At 33.2% G+C, this 20,432-nt stretch overlaps 4 protein-coding genes across 7 annotated transcripts; 2 read left to right on the top strand and 2 right to left on the bottom strand.

The window, feature by feature from the left end:
* Positions 1 to 491: 491 nt before the first annotated feature.
* On the bottom strand, positions 492 to 3,878 carry LOC128385744 (lateral signaling target protein 2 homolog). Of its 4 annotated transcripts, none has more exons than XM_053344649.1 (2): positions 3,415 to 3,878; positions 492 to 3,319 (listed from the first exon to the last, which is right to left on the bottom strand). In XM_053344649.1, the coding sequence occupies exon 2, from the start codon at positions 3,296 to 3,298 to the stop codon at positions 1,037 to 1,039; it is 2,262 nt and encodes a 753-aa protein (XP_053200624.1). In that variant the 5' UTR covers positions 3,299 to 3,319; positions 3,415 to 3,878; the 3' UTR covers positions 492 to 1,036. The 4 variants fall into 4 exon arrangements, with proteins under 4 accessions (XP_053200624.1, XP_053200623.1, XP_053200627.1 ...); XM_053344648.1 differs by having other exon boundaries at positions 3,508 to 3,878; XM_053344652.1 differs by having other exon boundaries at positions 492 to 1,263; positions 1,588 to 3,473.
* Positions 3,879 to 4,055: 177 nt separating this feature from the next.
* LOC128385745 (sodium/nucleoside cotransporter 2-like) lies at positions 4,056 to 8,531 on the top strand. The gene is made up of 9 exons (XM_053344653.1): positions 4,056 to 4,594; positions 4,663 to 4,884; positions 4,957 to 5,481; positions 5,547 to 5,708; positions 5,774 to 5,899; positions 7,332 to 7,459; positions 7,526 to 7,694; positions 7,767 to 7,925; positions 7,982 to 8,531. Exons 1-9 carry the CDS (start codon positions 4,118 to 4,120, stop codon positions 8,219 to 8,221), a joined length of 2,208 nt encoding a protein of 735 aa, XP_053200628.1. The 5' UTR covers positions 4,056 to 4,117; the 3' UTR covers positions 8,222 to 8,531.
* Positions 8,532 to 8,761: 230 nt separating this feature from the next.
* Positions 8,762 to 13,635, bottom strand: LOC128385741 (neurexin-4-like). Its single transcript, XM_053344644.1, has 3 exons — positions 12,841 to 13,635; positions 12,579 to 12,743; positions 8,762 to 12,046 (listed from the first exon to the last, which is right to left on the bottom strand). The coding sequence occupies exons 1-3, from the start codon at positions 13,282 to 13,284 to the stop codon at positions 9,269 to 9,271; spliced, it is 3,387 nt and encodes a 1,128-aa protein (XP_053200619.1). The 5' UTR covers positions 13,285 to 13,635; the 3' UTR covers positions 8,762 to 9,268.
* Positions 13,636 to 13,726: 91 nt separating this feature from the next.
* LOC128385747 (DNA-directed RNA polymerase III subunit RPC5-like) lies at positions 13,727 to 15,848 on the top strand. Its single transcript, XM_053344656.1, has 4 exons — positions 13,727 to 13,868; positions 14,075 to 15,232; positions 15,309 to 15,415; positions 15,497 to 15,848. The coding sequence occupies exons 1-4, from the start codon at positions 13,812 to 13,814 to the stop codon at positions 15,618 to 15,620; spliced, it is 1,446 nt and encodes a 481-aa protein (XP_053200631.1). The 5' UTR covers positions 13,727 to 13,811; the 3' UTR covers positions 15,621 to 15,848.
* The last annotated feature ends 4,584 nt before the right edge of the window (positions 15,849 to 20,432 follow it).

The raw sequence follows: 20,432 nt of genomic DNA, 5'->3' as shown, positions 1-20,432 counted from the left end.
TAATTCTCTTCGTTAAATTGAGAGACAATTGAAATGATTATTGTTATTTACGATACATAATTAAATGTCTTTTAAAAAGACATTGTTACAGTTATAATTATAATTTAGATTATATTGTGATGTCAATTGTTATTTAAACACATTAATTACAATCATTAATTAAAATAAATGATTATTTTGTCTGATGATAAAATCAGAAAATGGGGATTGGAAAAGGTGAGATGAAAGAGTGACAATTGTTTTACAAATTATATCAACAATTAATGGTAGTGTATATGCAGAGTTGTAATGGTTTTTAAATTCAATGATTAAATGAAACAATTATTACAAATCAAACTGATTAATTAAGCTTTTTTTCTAATCACATTAGTTGATTTGTCGGAGCACAAAAAGAAAATTTCTTTCATCTATGATTCTATGATTAGTTATCTAATCCAGTCTTTCGTAAGTTTTTGTAAGTTGATTTGTTAATCACAATTTGGGGAGAACAATTAAGTTTCATGTTCGTTATTGTTAATTAATTGTAATAAAAGTTTGAGAAAAGACCAACATCAGGTAAACGAGATTCAGTTGGGGAAAAGCAAATCAAATGTACTTCTAGTCATTGGAAATTAAGTAAAACATTTGCAGAAAGTTGATTTGCTTTCGATCCTTTCGATGGATCATAATTGAATTAATCAAGATGAGAGAGGAGATTAAGAGGAAAATAATCACAAAAGTAATGATGGCCAATTGTTCAGAGTAGAGGTCGTTTATTTTGGACTATAATTCAACTGGAATCTCTCGTTATCGTCTCTTTTGTTGATCCTCTCGAAGACTAAGGTAATTGAATTCATTTTGTTTTGAGAAAAAAACATTGGATAGAAAAATCAAAAGAATCGAAAATGATTAATTGTTTGATTTACATGAAATTTCATCGATTGAGTATCACTATTTTGTTGTAGAATTGATATTTAAACGATAAGAAAAAGATAAATAACTTCCAAAGGTAAGTAATTGGGGTGAATTTGTATCTCTCTGTTTTTTTTGGTAAGGGTCACAAATGCGCCTCACAAGATTCACTTTCTTGAGGTAAACTTGATAAAGATGCCAAAGCTGATTTAATTGTAGGTGATGTTAATGATCCTGAGGCTAAAGCTCCATCAATTAGTCCATTGAGCTGTTGTTGTTGTTCCGTTGTCAATGAAGTTAAAATATTATTTGCCAAACCAAGAATATCATTCTCGTTGAGGTTTAATGATGTCGCATTTGTTATCGATCGACCTGTTAGATCATGAGATGTAGATGAAGAAATTAGTGACTGAGAAACAACCGAAGAGCTTGGAACAGAAGAACCAATAGGAGGTGAGGGTTGTATTGGCGTTTGTTGAACAGATTGGGATGATTGTTGTTGTTGGTGCGTTAATTGAGGTGATGGAGTTGTTAATGTTGTCACAGATGATGTTTGATGATGTGAAAGTTGAGGTAATTCCCCATTAACTGTACCATGATGATGATGATGTTGATGATGATGATGATGATGATGATTGTGGTGATTGTGATTATGATTGTGATGCTGAGTTTGATGAGAATAATAATTGGAATCACCATTAATCACAGTTGTAGGAGTAACAGATGTAACTCCTTCTCTGGGTAAATTATTTACAGATGATCTTGAGCTTCCGCCAACTGCGGCCGCTGCCACCGAAAGATATTGTACATTCTTACTGACAGCAGCTAAAGCTTGTTCCAGCGCTTCCGACTCTTCTTTACTTGGAATATCACCATTCTTAAGATTGTCAACAAATAGATCGTTAAATGCATCATCAGGTATTTTTAACACTTCCGTTAGATCAGCATCAACAAATCCTGGAGGCTCAGGTTCAGGACCGTTTTCTGCACAAAGAGGTGGCAATTCAGCGACCAAAGATGCGACCAGAGCTTCATCACTTTGCGCCAATGAGGTGACACAACCGCCTAAATGACCAGGGATGATTCCATTTCCAGGTAACACAACAGGAACTGAAGAAGTTAATGTTTGGGCTACACTTGTTTGGTCTCCACGGATTAAAAGAGCTGCATTTGGAATTGTGGATAAATTACCATGAGCACCTCTTCCATTAGAAAGATGTGAAGACGCAACTGTGGAAGTGGGAAGATGTTGAAGTGGTTGTGGTTGTGATGCGATTTGTGGCTGTGGCTGAATTGGCTGATGATGAAGGTGATGTCGATTGATTTGAAGTGACATTGCTTGAGGAATGGTAGATAATATAGAAGATTGTTGTTGTTGGTTCGGTTGAACAGTTGCGATTGATAGAGAGGTTGATGTTGTTATGTCATTTGGTTCAGTCTTGATTGCTGATAAATGTATTTTAGAAGTATCACAATTATTTGTATTAACAAAATGGCTATCGGTTGAGTCTTGAGAGAATAAACTAGAACTATCAACATTGTCAATCGAACCTGGAATGCCTTTACCACCAGTTAATTTCCGACGTTTCTTAGTTCTTTTACCATGTCTACCAGGTCCACTTAGCAGTTTACCTTTACCCGAAACTGGTCCAACATTAAGTAAATTATTGGCTTTTAAATTGTCTTCCTCTGGTTGGATACAAGGGGAGATTAAGCTTTTCTTATGCAAGTGATGATTACAAAGAGGCTCATCCCTGAATACATCTAATGATGGATTACAACATTGGGCTGATGTTTCACTATCTTTGGCTGTACATCTTACAAAAAGCAATTGATCAACATTATATAAAATGTGTCGTTGACAATGTCTACTAAATGGAAGAGATGGTTTGTCACATTTACATAGATTATCTTCAAAACAGCAAATTCCTTTCTTAATACTCATCACATTTTGTGGGAACTTTGAGCTTATTCTTGAATTGCGACTTTTCTCTAGAATCTTATCCAGATAAGTTTGACCAGGTTCATCTAGTAAATCATCTTGTTTAATTCGTTGTTTGGTAGATTTAATCAAATTCCTTACTTCAGATTCATTCACCTTGATTAAATTGGTCAACAATAATTTATGTGAGATCAATTGGCTTCGGATCTCACTCATCTTTAAATCTTGAGTGATCATCAGGCGGTTTGACATAGTCAAGGAGGGTAAAGGTTTAACATCATCAATAATAGATGATGAATCATCTTCATCACATGAAGAGAATATTGTATAAGATTGGAAGAGATCTTCTTGACAGTGATGGTGCTTGTTATTCCGATGAAATGGTAAATGGTGATTAACATGAAGATGGTGATGGTTTGAGTGATTACCATTATTAGTGTGATGACTTGAATGTGGATGCATCATGATGTACCAAAGAGATTGGACCTACAAAGAATACACATTAGATGAATGGCATCAGTTTATGGTTAACATTGATTCTAAATATTGATCATTTTTAATAAAATAATGACAATAATTACCAAATGTTTAAGGTAAACAGTGTTTTCAATTAATAGTCAAAGATAAAAACAGAAGAGAAAAAATCAACAAACAGTAACGAGTCCATATCTTACCTGAGGAAGATCCGAATACTTTTCTGATCCCAATTCGTTTACAATCAAGTAGAATCGATTGTAAATCAACTAATAAACGACAAATTAATCCAGCAAGATAAGCACCTTTCCATTAACCAATGACCGAATTAAGCTCATTAATTTAGGCTATCAAGTTAGTTGATTTAAAGATTAACTTAATCAACTTAACAAAGAAAAACAAATGATTCAAGTAACAGATTAACTTTCATTTCAATTGTTATCAATGTAATGTGACTTTCACTTGATGACAATTGTTCACCTTCACTTTAAAATTGTTTCAATTTAAATTGGAGCAAACAATTTACTCCAATTGATTAATTGATAATCAATAGTCTAGTGATAATTTTTTTCTTCTCCGAGTTAATTGAATTAAAAAACAATAGAATTTGTTTAGTTACTTTTCAGTCCAATAGGTGGAAGGCAATTCGATTTTCTGTTTTACTTTAAATCGAATTAAGTGTCGCCATCTAGCGGACGTCGATTCATTTTTTAATTTTTCTCAATAAAAGAAAAAATTTTCATCATTAACTGTTGATTAGCCAACAACAGGTAAAACAGTGACAATTTATTTTTTCCCTTTGTGACTCTTATGACCTCAGGTTGTCCTTTTAACCCAATGAAAGAATCAATGGAGAATAGTGAAAGAATCGTGAATGATTCTATTGATGGAAATCAATTAAATCCAAATCTTCTTCATCCCAATCATAATAATCTTAATCATCATGGAATTTATTTTCCTAATTCCAATATCCGTGATTGTTCAATCATCGATAATTCATCACTGTCATCAGGTAGATTTGCTCGATCATTGTCATTAAGTACTTCAGGTAATCGATCAAGATCAGGTTTGGATCATCGAGGTTCCCTTCCGATCTCATCAATTGTCCCGTCAACAATTAGTGAAATTCCGATTGAATCTGATGATACTTTCTCTCATCCAATTGACATTGATGGTCGGTCAAAATACAATAAAAGCTATAATCTATTCGATAATTATTCTAATTGTGCCCGAGAAGCTCATCTTAATCTTGCCTACGAATTGGAAAAGGAAAAATCTGATGAATTTGTAAGTAAATAACTAATCATGATCACCTATTAAATTGTGGTTAAAACTTGAATCTATTTCTCCACTAGGATCCAAAGTTAATTGCTCTGAAACAAAATTTCTTAGAAGATACAATTAAATCTGATTTTCCGGATAAACAATTACCTGAAGACTATCCCATAGATCCAGTAAACTATATCACTCGACGAGTAATTAACTTGATAAAGTCAAATTGTGCTGTGATCAAATTAATCGCCTTTCTATTGTACAATCTTTACATTGTCATTGCCATACGAAAGACTTGGACAAAGGTGAATACACAACGATAATAGTAATTTTCTTTGCTTCAACTAATCAATCAACTTTCAATTTTTCTCCTTCAGTCAAAGTCATGTTGTGATGGAATCAAATTCTTGGTCTTAATTACCTGTATCGCCTATGGAGTTGCCATTTACTATTTAGCGGTGAAAAAGTTGATCATCCGACCGATTCATAAGAAATTCATTCGACCAGTTCTAAGATCAATCGAATCGAAGCCAAATTTACATGGTTACATTCGCTTAGCTACTTTTAGCACCATCATAATTTTATTCGTCATTTACACTATTTATCTCTCTCGAAACAACAGTAAAAAGATCATCTCTGCATGTGGAATATTCATTTTCATAGGAATCTCATATCTCTTATCGGTCAATCGACCTGCAGTCCAATGGGGTCAAGTTATCTGGGGAATTAGTTTCCAATTTCTCATGGCCAATTTAGTTCTTAAGACTCAAATCGGCAAATCAATTTTCCAATGTGTCGGTGATAAAATTGTCACTTTCCTTAACTTCACCGATAAAGGATCAGAATTTGTTTTCGGAAGTCTCGTTGATGGTAATGGGACAGGAAGTGTTTTCGCATTTAAGGTAATCGATTAATATTGATTCTTGAACTGTTCCAATTGATACAATTAACTTTAATTCTGTTCTAGGTCTTGCCGATTATCATATTTTTCAGTTTTACTGTATCGGTTTTATATCATTTCGGTATAATGCAAATCGCTGTAGTTAAACTTGGCTGGTTTCTTCAAGTCACCATTGGATCAACGGCTTGTGAGTCTCTCGCCGCTGCTGGAAACATTTTCTTGGGAATGGTATGAACTACAACTGATCAGCTATTAAATTGCAGTTTAATTAACTAATTCTCAATCCTATTTAGACTGAAACTCCATTGATGATTAAACCTTATCTACAATTAATGACACAATCAGAACTATTTGCCGTTATGACTGAAGGTTTCTCCACGATTGCTGGATCAGTTTTAGCAGCTTATATCAACTTTGGAGTAAGTAAATCAGTTAATCAGTTTGCTTAACTTTACATCCATTCATCTATTTAATTGTTATTATTCAAGTTCATGTGACTTTCTATTAATATTATCTTGAATATTGATCAATTATCACTGATTGTTTATCATTCATCTCTAATGCTTTTTCATGCTTCGTCCAATTTAGAGGTCCAATTAAGTTAATTGATTAGTTTCATTATTAATTTCCCATTTTTCTCAATTATTTTGATTTATTTATCGTGAAAAATTACAAGGATTTATCAGCAATTTAAGTTATATTGTCATTCGATCATATGGTTTTCTGGAACGATTTAATTACCATTATTTAGATTAACTTAATTATAACAACAACAAACACAATCGTTCGGGATTTTCATTGTATTTATAGTTAACTTGAACAATTTAAATTACTTTATTAGTCTAACTTGAAACTTTCAAATAACCTTTTAGGTTCAGATACCTGACTCAAATGATGAATTGACTGATTAATTAATCATTAGCTAACATAACTCTCAATCAATTAATTGAAATTCGATACTTTAAATAGCTTTCTAATTGTAATCTATCAGATTGATCAATGTTGAGCAACTAAATCAACCATTAACCGTTTTAAAAATGTTTCTGTCGCAATGTATTGGTGTTTAAGTTTGATTTCCATTCGTGAATCATACATTTGTATTTGTCAATTAATTTCCATACCGAATTAGTAATCAATTGTTTTCTAATTTTTTACAATCATTGATAATCTCAATTCCTCTTGAACATCGATCGGGTGCGAAATTTATATTGGTAACAATTAATCTTTTGGTGTTTTCTAGATGAGTTAATTTCTGATTCTCAAGTTTCTAAGATTAATCTTCCACTTGATGATAAAACTGATTTGGTTAATTGTTACAAGTTATTGAGTTTTGTAGACAATCATTTCTAAAACTGTTCATTGTAATACTTGTGATAATTTAAACGATAATCTGATCAACTGATCATGAAGTTCAAGAGCATGAAAAAGATTCAAGGTTAGTTGATTAGTTGAAGAGTTAGTCAAATTAATTACATAAATCATCACAATTTAAGTCAATTAACCAAACCTGGTTCACTATCAAACAAATTAATTGCTATCAATTTGCATGTTTATGTCAATTCAAGGTTTCGATGATCCTTTTAATCAAAAGTAATTTTGATTGAAATTTTTTAAAAGGCAATTGACTTTTAATCACTCTGATCATCTAAATTGTGAAAATTTTGCCCTTAATTTAAATTATTTGACTGACTAATTGATTGATTACAAGTGATTTGCGAGATGTATTGAATTGTCTAATCATTTCCTTCCTGTCCAATATTGATTTGTCATGTTTCCCTATCTTAGAATAATGTTTATCAATGAATCACAATTAAGCTAATGAATTAATTAACATCTAATTGTCTTAATCAGATCAATGCCAGTTACTTATTATCTGCCTCTGTCATGGCTGCACCAGCATCTCTTGGTATATCAAAATTGGTTTTTCCAGAGACACAGAAAAGTAAAACAAAGTCGGAAGATATTCAAATTGAAAAAGGGTAAGTGATTAGTTGATTTGATTGAAATATTGGACTAATTGCAATTCCACTATCGATTTAAAAAAGAACGGACAGAAATGCACTTGAAGCGGGTGCTAATGGCGCTGCTCAGGCTGTTAAACTTTGTGCAAATATCGCCGCTAATTTGATTGCTCTACTTGCGTTTGTGTCTTTGTTAAACTCAATCGTTTCTTGGTTTGGTTCATTGGTCAATGCTGATTACATTAACTTTACGGTAAATATTATAATAAATGGACCGTTGGTTAATTGTCTTGGTGAAAATCTAATTGTTATTTCATTTAATTAGTGGCTTTTATCTCGACTCTTCATCCCAATGGCCTGGGTGATGGGAGTTGAATGGGAAGACACTGAAAAAGTGGCTCAGTTATTGGGATTGAAAACATTTCTCAATGAGTTTGTTGCTTATACTGAATTGGCAAAGATGAAAGATACTAATCAACTGTCAGTAAGTACGACAATTAAATATCAATGAAAGGATATTAATTGTTAATCATTCAACAGGAAAGATCCCAAGTGATTGCGACTTTTGCTCTTTGTGGCTTTTCAAATATCTGTGCCATTGGAATTCAAATGGGAGGACTTGGCAGTTTAATTCCTCATCGGAAATCAGAATTAGCGTCGATGGCCGTTCGAGCGATGATCGCAGGATCATTAGTGACCTTCATCAGCGCTTCCATGGCTGGACTACTTTACACAGAAACAACAACAAATTTCAATATCACAACAGTCGCTCCAATGTGATAACAATAATTAATTTTTTATTTCGTTCTCACAATTTACTCAATTTAATTTGAAACTTTTTTAATTCTCGACAATTTAAGTTGATCATATTCCTCTAAATTGTTGTTTTTCTTCATAATTTTAATAGACTTGTTAAATTTGTTAAATCTTTCGTTCTGTCAATCTTAATTACTTTTGTAATTTAAAATTATATTTCACGCATTTTCAACAATCAAATTTTTGATTGTTTTTAACACTTAATCCATTTCTAGAAAATTGTAAATTTATCATTAAATCATAATCTCAATAAATTTATATCATTTATATTAAATTGATCTTAATTAAAAGTAATTCATTTGAAGGGAACCTTTCACAATTAAATCAACAAGTTTACTCTCTATCATGATCCAAATTATTTCCTCACTTGTTTAAATAACAATCAACTGATGGATCTACTTGTCAATGTTGATTGTTCCTGTTTGTTATTGTTTAATTACTCGATTGTCAATGTTTACTTTTAATCGATTGTAATGATTAACCGAATTAAATTAATTATAAACATTTTATTTGAAGTTAAATAACAAAATTTTATTCAAGTATAAAAAATTATGAGTTGTGAGATTGAGTGAAAATGTGTTTAGTTGTTGATTTGTTTCTTAATTGCTTCCAATTAGTGTTCATATGCGTGTTTTTGATGCTTGATTGGACTTTGATTGCTTTGTTTTTGTTTACCGTAATTCTTATTGATGCTAATTCAGCATAATAGGTTTAGTTTGGACGGAGTTGTAATTAGTAGTGGGTGTTTGGGCGGTGAGGGTTTGGCAAAAAATAGATATGTCACAAAACATTGATTAAAAAGCTGCGAGTTGTTTGTAATCAAAAGAAACAATCAAATCAACTCGACACAATAATCGGTAATATTAACAATGTACCACTAATTGGTACGTCAAAAAATTAGGGAGATAATTAAGTGCAAAATGGTGATGAGAAATATGGGAAAAGGATAAGGAAAGTTGAGATGAAAAAGATCATGGACTTAATGATGATTAATAATTAATTGTTATGTGTCTAAATGAAATATTCTTTCTTTTTTGTTATATCAGGTCCAGTTTTGCCGATAACAACGGCCATGTCGGGATCCAGAGCATCTCTTGCTCCTTTATCTTCGTGCGTTACATAGTCGCCCTTATGATGTGCCATGAATCGGCCACTAAACATTAAGGCTAATACAACAATTACAACAATTAAGGTAACAATTACACCAACGATTGCAATGACTGGCCCTGAATCGCCTTGAGCTGCACTTCGAGAGCCTAATGGTGGGGGACGAGTTTCAAGCTCCTCTGGTGGATGAGTAACTGATTCGATTCCACAAGAGTCCTCACGAACTGAATCGAGATCAGGATAGGCATAAACATTTGATCGACGATCTTGTTGGAAAAGTCTCTTCAATGGGAAATGATCGTCGAATGAGACTCGACTAATACAACCGACGAAACCATCGCCCGTGGACATAGTTTCATTTCGACCAACATAAATACTCTTCAAACGATTAAACTGAGCGTCAGCTTTATCGGCAATGTTGAAAGTATAAACAATTGGTTCGTATCCATCAACCATAATTGTTATTCGTCTTCCAAGATCAGATCTTTTAATTATCACATCGTGATGTTGGCCAAGGGCAAAGTTTTCATTTTTAATAATCAATTCTTGTCTTTCAAAGCCAAAATCAAATACGAGTCGGAGATGACCACTGGTTGACATCATTAGATTGAGATATTCACCAGAATAAGATGAAACGCCAAGAATAAGACCTTTGTTTTCGGTTGTTGTAAAACCAACTCTAATGAACTCTTCCAAAGTTGAAAGTGTCGTCTCAAAATCATACTTGATAAAATTGTCACTTTTAAGATTAACACCAAACTCATCGGCACAGATTCTGCCTTTGAATGCTGTCCATTGGCAGTCACAACTGTAACTAGAATATCTTTCATAACAGGTTCCGTTGTTTAAACATGGACTTGATTGACATTTTCCAACACAGCCTGGAGTTATACCATATAAGGATCTTCCTGAGTCACCTTCTTTGGCAATTCTTGCAAGGTCAACGAATTGACCACTGATTGAAAGGGCACGTAAACATCCCAGGTAACCTTCTTTCTCTTCAACAGAAGCACCGACAATCAAAGGCGATTTCAACTCCATGGGTCTGGGTTTGGTCATACTATTGGTCACTTTGTGCATCAATTTTCCGTCGATCGAAAGAGTGGCCTCTTTTTGATTCCATTCGACTAAAACTGAATGCCAATTGTCGTCACTTAATTTGTAAGGAGTTTCAGCCTCAATCTTTTGACTACCTGAGCCACAATCTAAGACAAATTGTATTGCCTTTGATGAGATGATTGTCAATTTGATAAAATCAGTTGGACCTCGAGCGTGCAAAAGAACACCATATTCAACTGTGGTCTTGAATTGTAGATAAATGTCCCATGAGAAACCAATTTCCCCAATGGGAACAGGAATGATACTGTCATGTTGTCTGAAAGTAACAACATTGTCAAACATTTGATCACCTTCACATATTAAAGGTCCAATTGTAAATCGAGCTCTTTTCTCTGGTGTCGCTTTGATTGTATCACCAACACGAATTGATCGAATTGGCAGAAATTCTTTATCTGTTAAATCTCCTTCATCAACTCCCCATTCGTGACTACCCATCGAGTCACAGTTACACCATTTGGAAGGATCTCGACAGTTACCAAAAAGTCCACATTTACATTTACGAGATTCCGGAAGTGACCCTCCCCAATGAGACATTTTCTGGTTGTTTCTACTCATCCACCAAGTGAATGGTTTAAAATGTTTCTGTAAAGTATACGGGGTGTTGAAAAGACGCGCATTTTTACATTCATATTTAATAAATTGTTTGCATGTATACGATTTGTTCACTAAAACGGTGATCTGGTCAAAATCAGCACTGTAAATCATATTTTGTTGATATGATCCGGGCTCTTCGTAATCAGTAACCTCAGTTGGAGCTTCGTTTCGGTGATGAAGGAAGGTTTGAGTTCGATCACCATGAAATTGACAAGTTACTTGGAATGGTTCTAAAGGACCACTACCATCAACATCAATCATAATACTTTGTTTCTGTTGGACGGGATGTTCAATTCGATAGGCATCACAGGACAATGAGTAAGCAGGAACATGACAAACGGCACCAGTATAACCAGTATTTGTACAGTCACATGTAAAAGATTCGTGATCTTGTCTACAGATACCATTGTGTTCACAAGGATTCTGATGACACCGATCAACCATTTTACAAGCATTTTGAAACACATCACTAGGATAAGTTGATATTATGCGATCTGGAGTCAATTCATCAAGAGCAATCAATATATCACTAACATTAAGATTACGAATACATCCAATGAAACCAGGCTTATTGAACCAACCCCCACCGATTGCATAATATTGACCACTTTGAATTGACATTTTCCTTCGGGTGATAGACTCTTGACCATCGACAATGATTCTCAATTGATTTGTTTTAAAACTGATTTGTAAATTATGCCAAAAGCCATTATTTAGATTCTTATTATGGAATGGTTCAAGAAGTAAAGCTGAACGATTGGTCTCCCGTGTTTCCAAGTTAATCAATAATTTTCTCTTATTAAGAGAAGCAGCAATATAGCCATCGGTTGAAAATCGATGGAACAATAAAACACCATCTTCATTGAAGGTTCGAAAATCGAAACTTATATCTAATCCATCATTGATCGGTGTATCGACTTTAATGTAAGCTGAAGTTGCTCGGAATGTAATGGATGGAAGATTTTTCAACTGTGGATAAAGGAAACATGGAAAAGAAATTAATTTGTATTCAAGTATCAAAATTGTTGTAAAGAAAGAAACACAATATTTAGAAATGTGATTCCAATAGCTAATTGCTTAATTGGAATAGATAGTGAAGATTGAAGAGATTGGAGCTGAAACAATCCCAATCAAATTATCTGAATGAAACATGATTACTGAAGTTCGGAGTAATGGTTGAGTGGCCACGACAAACTTTTCTTCATGATTAAAGAAAAACTTTCACTATTAACAACAAACAAAGCGACAATTTAAGATTCTGTCGAAGGAGTTTCATGTTGTTGATGGAGAAATAAAAAATCTATGAAAATATATCAAGCCTCAAATAGATCATAGGTTGATAATCATGAAGCATAAAAGCTTGACACCAAAATCGTTTGTAATTATTTTCTATAAGATCATATAATTGTTTACCAGAACAATGAGAAACTTGATGAACATTGTCACACCTCAAGATGACATAATTTCCAGAGTTTGTCAACAATTTAAACAAGAATCTTACCCAACAAGTATTTCCAGGCTTGGTGCTGGCATCAAGATAATTTTCTGTTGTTAAATCTTTGACAATATTTGTATCATTTATAAGAAGATCCCGAATACATCCAGTGAAATTTTCTCTAACAACATGATGATAATTTGAGATTGCAGGTAATCCACCAATGTAAAACTATTTAACATAATGGAAAGAGAAAGAGATGATTAGTTATCAGAGTAAGTTCAATACCCAGGTAAGTTTGAGAGAGAAAGGTAAAATATTGGCTCACCTTATCATTAAGATCTAATCTCACAGAATCGCCAGTTATTTTATGCTTAACTGTATGGTCATCAACAGTTAAATTGAGATCACGATTATTTCGGGTTATAAGTATGTTGTGCTCTTTTGAGTCATCTAATAGGCTACCGGCAGTGATGGTGTTAATTTGATCAGAATTTCCTAAATTAAGGGACAACACAATCTTATTATCCTGCATTCGTAGAGAGAAAATATCTCCTTGAGTTCCACGGCTATAAATGAGATTTCCATTGGCTGAATTTGTAGTAAATTTTAATGAAATTGTATCATGGAATGATGAACTTTCAAGTTTCATAATCACAAAAGATTGGCCATCGAGATTCAATATTTCTTCACCTGAAACATTTAACCAACATAATAGAAGAAGAAAAGTAAAAGTAAAGATCACACTAGATGAGATTCTAAATAAAGTCATGATGATGATGTTATATTAGTTGCTGGTTTATTCACTTTTGGTAGGAAACCAGAAAAACAAAACAAAACAAAACAAAAAATAGGAAAATAAAAATGAAAGAGAGATGATAAAGAAACGTAAATGATTACGATGTTTTAATTAATCACATTGAATTTTTATGTTCACAGACATTTCTAGTAAACATATTAGTCACTAAATTAACCATTTAGTTAATCAGATTAACAATTGTAGGGAAAATTGTTAACAATTGTTCAGATGAAACTTTAAGGCGTGGTACTTAAGCAGGACAACAGTTAATAATTCAAATTGAATATAAAAATATTTACCTGTGTCCACCTTCAGAGAAAGAGACTAACTGACATCTATTGGAACTCCAGGTAACCTCATCAGGTGGCGAATTTCGGTCCATCGATTAAAAATCGATTTTCTTCGATTTTTCATTTGTAAATATTTTCTTCTTTTGTTTTGATTATTGTTGTTGATTAATTTTCTCTTTTTTTTATTGTTTTTTAGTTCGATTAATAAGAATGTCTAAATTAATTGAGAAGAGAAAACGGCCTGTAAAGGATCGTGTGATTAAAGAGGTAAGAATTTCATTCTATTTGGATTGATAAATGTTCATTTTAGATAATTTATTTTCTTTTTCTTCCATTCTGTTGGTGTTTTTTTCTTTTGATGATTTTTATTAGCCTCATTAGATCATATGTTTTTCAACTTTTCTTTTTGTTTTAGTTTTCTTTTTCGCTATTAATTAATTGGTTTGTGTGGTTTTCTTTTTCCTTCTCTCTAGATGGACGTTTACTTGACTTCTAATCTTAGCTCTAAGTTACATGTTTTCAATTTTCCTCCTGGTTTTGATCCACTTTCTACGGACAAAGCGAGTCTTCTTGGTGTTAAAGTTAAAATGGAGAGTAAAAGATTCATGATGGATGTGAAAATTGATACTAAAAGTCGAAACTTTGATCGTGGTAAAAGTGAACAAATTGCCTACATTACAGACAATAGTGATGAACCTTTTTTCCCAAACAATTTTATGAATAAGTTAATTTTAAAATCAAATGAAGCCAAACCATCAAATCTACAATATGCTGTTGGCTTAATAAAACATGGTACTGATGAGATTCACTTAACTCCAGTTAATTCTGTCATACAATTTAAACCTAGTTTTGATTATTTTGACAAGAAAGACAAAAAATCAAAGTTAGAAGCTCCTGGAAATTTTAAAGGAGGTGTTGATTCAAATGGAGAAGGAGATGATAAAAAAGAAGAAGATGCCAAAAAAGTTCTACTGAGATTCGAGAGGCCTGATGAAGAAAGGCTTAAAAAAGCTCGAGAATCTTCATTCTCATTCATTAGACAAAAAATCGCCAATGAACCTTGGACTGATGTCAGCGTTAGTCTTCGTGATACTCCAACTGCAATGACAGAGAAGCAAAATTTAATTTTTCACCAACCAACTGATGAATTTTTCAATGGCTACAATAATCCTGATGTTATGATGTCCGATGATAAGGAAACTCACAATTCCAATGGATTGGAGAATTCAATCTCTTCAATTGAAGACTGTCTCAAGCCATTTATCAATGAAACGACCAATACAACTTGTCTTTCAGCTCTAACCAAGTTGAAGAATGTACCTCTTAGCAATAAGATTCATATGATTATGATGAAAGCAAAAGTAGTTTCATTTAGTGATTTAAAAAATCTTCTACCTGATGTTATGGATCCTGTTCTGTTAATTCGTAATCTTCAGCAATTTGCTGTTATTGTGCAAGGAAATTGGGTAATTAAGAGCGAAGTACTTTACTCTAAGGAAAACGGCGCTTCGACCACCAGTCCACTCACTGGTATTCCTATTGAGCTTCTTGGACGTGCCAGAGATTTCATTTTATGGTCATTTTCTCAGGGAAATTCTGTCAGTAGAAAAGAGATAATTAAAACAACAGCGGTAATTAATTTCGTTTTTAATCTTTTAACAATCGATATAATTGTTTTTCTACTAATATAATTACATATTTTTCTAGGTTCCACCAGATGAAATTCTTCATGTTCTGAAAGAAACTGCAAAATTTAATCACGACAACAAACTTTGGTCTTTTATGCTTCCTAAGGATTCAGATTTCATCGAAAAGTGAGTTAAATCTACAAATCATATCTAGTCGAGAACCTTAATTGTAACTTTTTTTCCCACGTTTTACTCATGAAATTACAGGTACCCTGAAGTTGTTCAGAGACAAAACCTTTTATGGGAAGCAAGAATTGTTCAGGTGAACAAAGCTTATTCAGCTCAAAAAGTGAAACCAAGAAAACATCGTAAAAGTAATTCATCTTCTTAAACAATCAAACAAAAACTTAATAGTCTGCTCATTATTCTGGTTAAATTTTGTAATCTGTTTCTCATGTAACAAACAAAAATTGGGAATTAAACTCAAATTAATGTAAATCATTACTCAAGTTATTGTAAGAAAATATGAGAATAATGAAATGAACATGCTGATTGTTTAATGTTGAAAGGGAGAGAAAAAAATAATAATAAATGTTTGATAATTAGAATTGGATTAAAATTATTTTAATCGAATTTTTCATTTTAAATGTTCTTAAAATGACCGGTAGATGTCATTCGAAACGAACAAATGTTTTCCAGCTGAGAAAATCTCAGAGTTTAAGAGAATCTAATTAAAACTAATTAAAATCAATTAAAAATAGTAAATATATTAAAAATCAGTGACATAAAGGTAAATAAACCCTCAAGGAAACATGGCAAATCAAAAAAACAGTGAACAGGTTAGTAAAAAGTGTGAATACACACTCATGTGAAAACCAGCATGTGTACACTAATACAAACGATATCTTCTGATTTTTACAATAGGCTTCTCCAACATTTCCAATGTTGAGAAATCCATCAAATGAAATGATAACAAAATACAATGAGATGAAAGATAAAATATTATCGTTCTTCGAAAACTCACAAATCAATATGCCCAAAATGCTTGAATATCTCTCGTGTTCACCCATTGAAAAACTGGATGAAGACTCGAAGATAATCAAATTACTAATTGAGGACCCGGTGGATGATCAAGGTGAAAAAATCAACAGCAAATCAGTTGAATGGCTTAAAAAGCTACTGACAGCGTATCAAAAGACTCTAAAAGTTCGGATGGTAAAAGAAAAAACCGCTACTACCGAAACTGTTATCACGGTTGATACCCAGTTAATCAACTCGAATAAAGAAAAAACAACTAACCCAAATGATAAAGACAAGTCGACAAAATCTAAAAGAAATAAGAAATCAGAGAAACAAGAGGAGAAGAACAAAATGGTTCAATTAGAACGAACAAAAGATATTCGATCGTCTAATCTATTGAAGAGAACCTCGGAAATACCAGCAAGTTGGTGGCCTTGGAACACATCAACTCGAGTATTCAAAATCAAAGTTCTTGGCTCGATGAATGAAAGATCGGTTGATTATTTGACTGAAATAATATCATCGACTCAACCAGATTATACATTTCGGATAATGGCATGGAAAGATTTCTCAGTCATTCTTCTCAATCAGGAGAATGAAAGAGCCGATCTGACCAGAAAACTCAAAGAACAAAATGTTAATGTGGAAATTGTACCATGGAAAAAACCGCAGATAAAGATAAACTATCTTCGTCCTCCAATAAATGAGAGCTGGGAAGATTATATGAACCGGATTATGACCATGAATGGGTTCAGAGATCGAAATCAATTCAAAGTCACATACTACTATGAGATTGGTCTTAATTCAAATAAATGGAGTGTAATTATGGAAGTCTCTCCAGCAATTCGCTCGATAATTGAAATAAAACTAAATGGAAAAATGTCATCTGGTTACAACTACCACTCAGTAGTAGACAATTTCCCGATATTAGCATGTCGATTATGTCACAAATTTGGGCACACTCGAAGACGATGCCGAAACCAATTGAGATGTATTAAATGCTCAGGTCAACATTTAATCTCAGCATGTCCAGCTAAAGAATCTCTATGCCCAACTTGCGGAAAGAGAGGCCATCAAGCATATACCAGAGATTGTAAATTGTACATTTCAGAGCTACAATTATGCATTTCCGATTATGATTATGAATATGATTTCTTAATGATGTAATAGCTATTCCCTATCTGGTGTCACTAAAATGATTAAGAACAAGATTTGCAAAACAATTTAAAATGAAAAATGTATTTTCAATGATTTAATAATATGCATAAAGCAATTAAACAATAAAATCAAAAATTAGAAATTCATGAACCAAGCAATTTTGGTCTCCAAGTGTATTTTTCGAGTTGGAAGAAAACTAAAGAACCCTCGGTGTATCGATACAATAATTCAGGGACAGGATTAAAAAGGTCGCCATTGTTAACCTCAATGAATCCCTTGTTTGTTAAAATGTTGACACAAGTGTGCCAACAATCAGGCTCATCACCAGGTTCAGGAGCACGAAAACGACAACCCTTAGAGACGCTATCAGAATCTTGATAAGTCATAAATACACTGCTAAAGGCAATTCGCTTATACTTCATGATCTTATCCTGGAAAATCAGCTCGAATTCCTCCTCGATATCAATCACAAAATTAATATCCTCCATTAAAGGTCCTCGTAAACTAATAGCAAGTAATTCAGGTAACTGGACTAATGTTACATTCTCTAAGCGCTTATAACCACCACCACATGTTGATCCATTTATAATATTTGGACAAGTTAACGGAATGAAATCACGCCAAAACTGTGGTCTCTTAATTAACTCAGAAATCTTTACAACCCCTAGACTCTTACAGTTGGGTCCGGGTAAATAAAGTACAGGGAAACTGTAGGACATATCACATGAAAAAGATGGACAATATTTACAAATGAACGAGGTCTTGACAACAAACATGAAACGTTGATGAAAGGCTTTGTCATTATTGGCTAATTTCCGGATGAGATCAGAATAAGCTTCATGTTCAGTACCACCGGGCTCTTCATAAACAGCACTACAAAAATCGCTCAGATGTCGTAACAACAACATTTGTTGCTTATCCAAATCTATATCATTGAAAGGTCGCTGTTTTGGAGGTAATTCAATCTCTTGATCAGGATACAATTTTTTAGGCAAAGAAGGTGGGATATTTCTGATGGAGAATCCTTCGATCTGAGAGGCTTTCCGTAACTTTCGATGGAAATTATACAAAGCACAAATCCACAAATCGGCAGGTTCGTTACCAGAAGTCAAATTACGTCTTTTGAGAGGATTAACAACCTTACCAGTTCCTAGAAGACTCGAACAATTCAGAAACGAAACAAATAATTGTTGAATGAATACTTGACAATGGAATAGAGGTAAGATAGCTGAATTCAGGAAGCAATGGCCTCTCCAATTTGGAAGCGTCATAAGGTAACTGGGCTACAAAAAGATAAATAGAATTATTCGCTATTTCCAATCTGATGTCACGAACTTACCATTATTAAATCCACATGATGATAGATTATCTTATGAATTAACTGATCGGCGGCCATATCATGAGCCTTGCGATAATCAAGATGAACACCAATACCATTGATTAGATCGTTCTCGATACGAACTATTAATTTGATGAGAAAAACGTTTTCATCATTGCAAGTAAACTTAGAATAAAACTTATCATCAATTGTAATGGATTTGTTGATGGTCAGAAATTCACGAATCAACTGAAACTTAGCACCAATATTAAAATCACTAAAACGGTATTTCTCGTAGACCCTTTTTTGTACGAAACCATTCAATGAAACGAATTTGAAATCATCCGGAATCTCGTTCTCGGACATGATGTAATCTATTCAATAAAAGAGAAAGTTTGAAATAACCACAAAAATTAAAACAATAAAAACAAGTTGCCAAGCAACAATCAAAAGAGGGAAAATCAGATGAAAAAGGTAATTGAAAAACCAAACGATGCTAACAATAACTCACCAAAATGCTAATAATCGTGTGAACATAACAACTGAGCTTATTGAAAATACTCAGAAAACGCCAAGATCAATAACAACCATTTGTGAACCAAATTTGAATAAGCTTTTGGAAATGGTCAACAATGTGAACATATTTGGTAAACCTGGAATATCAATAATTATCTCTGATGATCTGGATGGTAAATTAATAAAAGTGCCAAGTAGTGATGTGTTAGGTGTTTACATGGAAAAAATAAAAAGTGTGACGATCGTGATATACATCCGTCCATGGCTGAAAAATCACTTCGATGACATACTAACATCGTTCAAAGTGTTGATAGAAAAATTCAAAGATAACAACATCATATTAGCAGGAGATTTGAACACATCCGATAAATTTTGGCAAGAAACAATTAGAATCCATCCCAGGAGAACAGGAAGAAGAAAATTCTTCTACGACGCTCTCATTACGATGATAAAACAGGCCAAGTTGAAACCGATCTCAAGAAATATGATGACGACTTTCAATACAACTGAATGGGTAATTGACATGATTTTTGTGCCACAAGAAACCGAAATAATATCGACAGTAAATGTGAGGAATGAATCGGATCATCTGGCGATTCAATCATTGATTAAGCTGGAAAAAAAAAGAAAAGATAATAGAGGTTTCAAAATACTAAAAATCGGTTCATGGAAATACTCACCACGATTTAACACAAATGAACCTAGGAATTGGGATAGAAATCATCCGATCGTCAGAGTGGCAAGAGAGATAATCCATTTTCCTGATGATCATGGTATTTGGGTTTATCCAAAGAAGAAGAGAAAGAATCAATTTAAAAGACTCTTATCCATTCGAAAGAAAATTATTAGAAGTGGTTTACCAGTACCAATGGAACTATCGAGAAAGATTAATAAAAAAATGAAAAAGTTTAGTATCATATCGATGCTAAGAAACTGTAAAGACTCGAAAACACAGTGGGAAATAATAAGGAAACACTTACTAAGAGAGCGATCGAAAATTGACTGGAACGATCAAAGGACAATATCAAGTGCCAATTCATGGATGGAAAATTTCACAACAGAAAGACCAAAATACAAGGATGAATTTGTAGCAGTTGAAGGTAAATTACATGAACATGAGAGACGAATGATCCAGAACTTTCAAGCTAGGACATCAAGTTTATCGGCTGACAATTTTAACAAATATTCATG

The sequence above is a fragment of the Panonychus citri genome, unplaced genomic scaffold (genome assembly GCF_014898815.1).
Source record: "Panonychus citri isolate SS breed McGregor unplaced genomic scaffold, ASM1489881v1 Contig00050, whole genome shotgun sequence".
In the NCBI taxonomy this organism is placed as follows: Eukaryota; Metazoa; Arthropoda; class Arachnida; order Trombidiformes; family Tetranychidae; genus Panonychus; species Panonychus citri.
The sequence above is the reverse complement of the archived record's forward strand: the minus strand, read 5'-3'. Positions and strand labels throughout refer to the sequence as shown.

Bases quoted from the DNA above. Each gene is read 5' to 3' on its own strand.
- LOC128385747 (XM_053344656.1), top strand. From the start codon at position 13,812: ATGTCTAAATTAATTGAGAAGAGAAAACGGCCTGTAAAGGATCGTGTG. The intron at 15,233-15,308 runs GTAATTAATTTC...ATATTTTTCTAG, and splicing joins AGATAATTAAAACAACAGCG to GTTCCACCAGATGAAATTCT. The intron at 15,416-15,496 runs GTGAGTTAAATC...ATGAAATTACAG, and splicing joins GATTCAGATTTCATCGAAAA to GTACCCTGAAGTTGTTCAGA.
- LOC128385744 (XM_053344649.1), bottom strand. From the start codon at position 3,298: ATGATGCATCCACATTCAAGTCATCACACTAATAATGGTAATCACTCA.
- LOC128385745 (XM_053344653.1), top strand. From the start codon at position 4,118: ATGACCTCAGGTTGTCCTTTTAACCCAATGAAAGAATCAATGGAGAAT. The intron at 4,595-4,662 runs GTAAGTAAATAA...TTTCTCCACTAG, and splicing joins AGGAAAAATCTGATGAATTT to GATCCAAAGTTAATTGCTCT. The intron at 7,695-7,766 runs GTAAATATTATA...TCATTTAATTAG, and splicing joins CTGATTACATTAACTTTACG to TGGCTTTTATCTCGACTCTT.
- LOC128385741 (XM_053344644.1), bottom strand. From the start codon at position 13,284: ATGACTTTATTTAGAATCTCATCTAGTGTGATCTTTACTTTTACTTTT. The intron at 12,744-12,840 runs GTGAGCCAATAT...TATGTTAAATAG, and splicing joins GATTAGATCTTAATGATAAG to TTTTACATTGGTGGATTACC. The intron at 12,047-12,578 runs GTAAGATTCTTG...CTTTATCCACAG, and splicing joins AGCCTGGAAATACTTGTTGG to TTGAAAAATCTTCCATCCAT.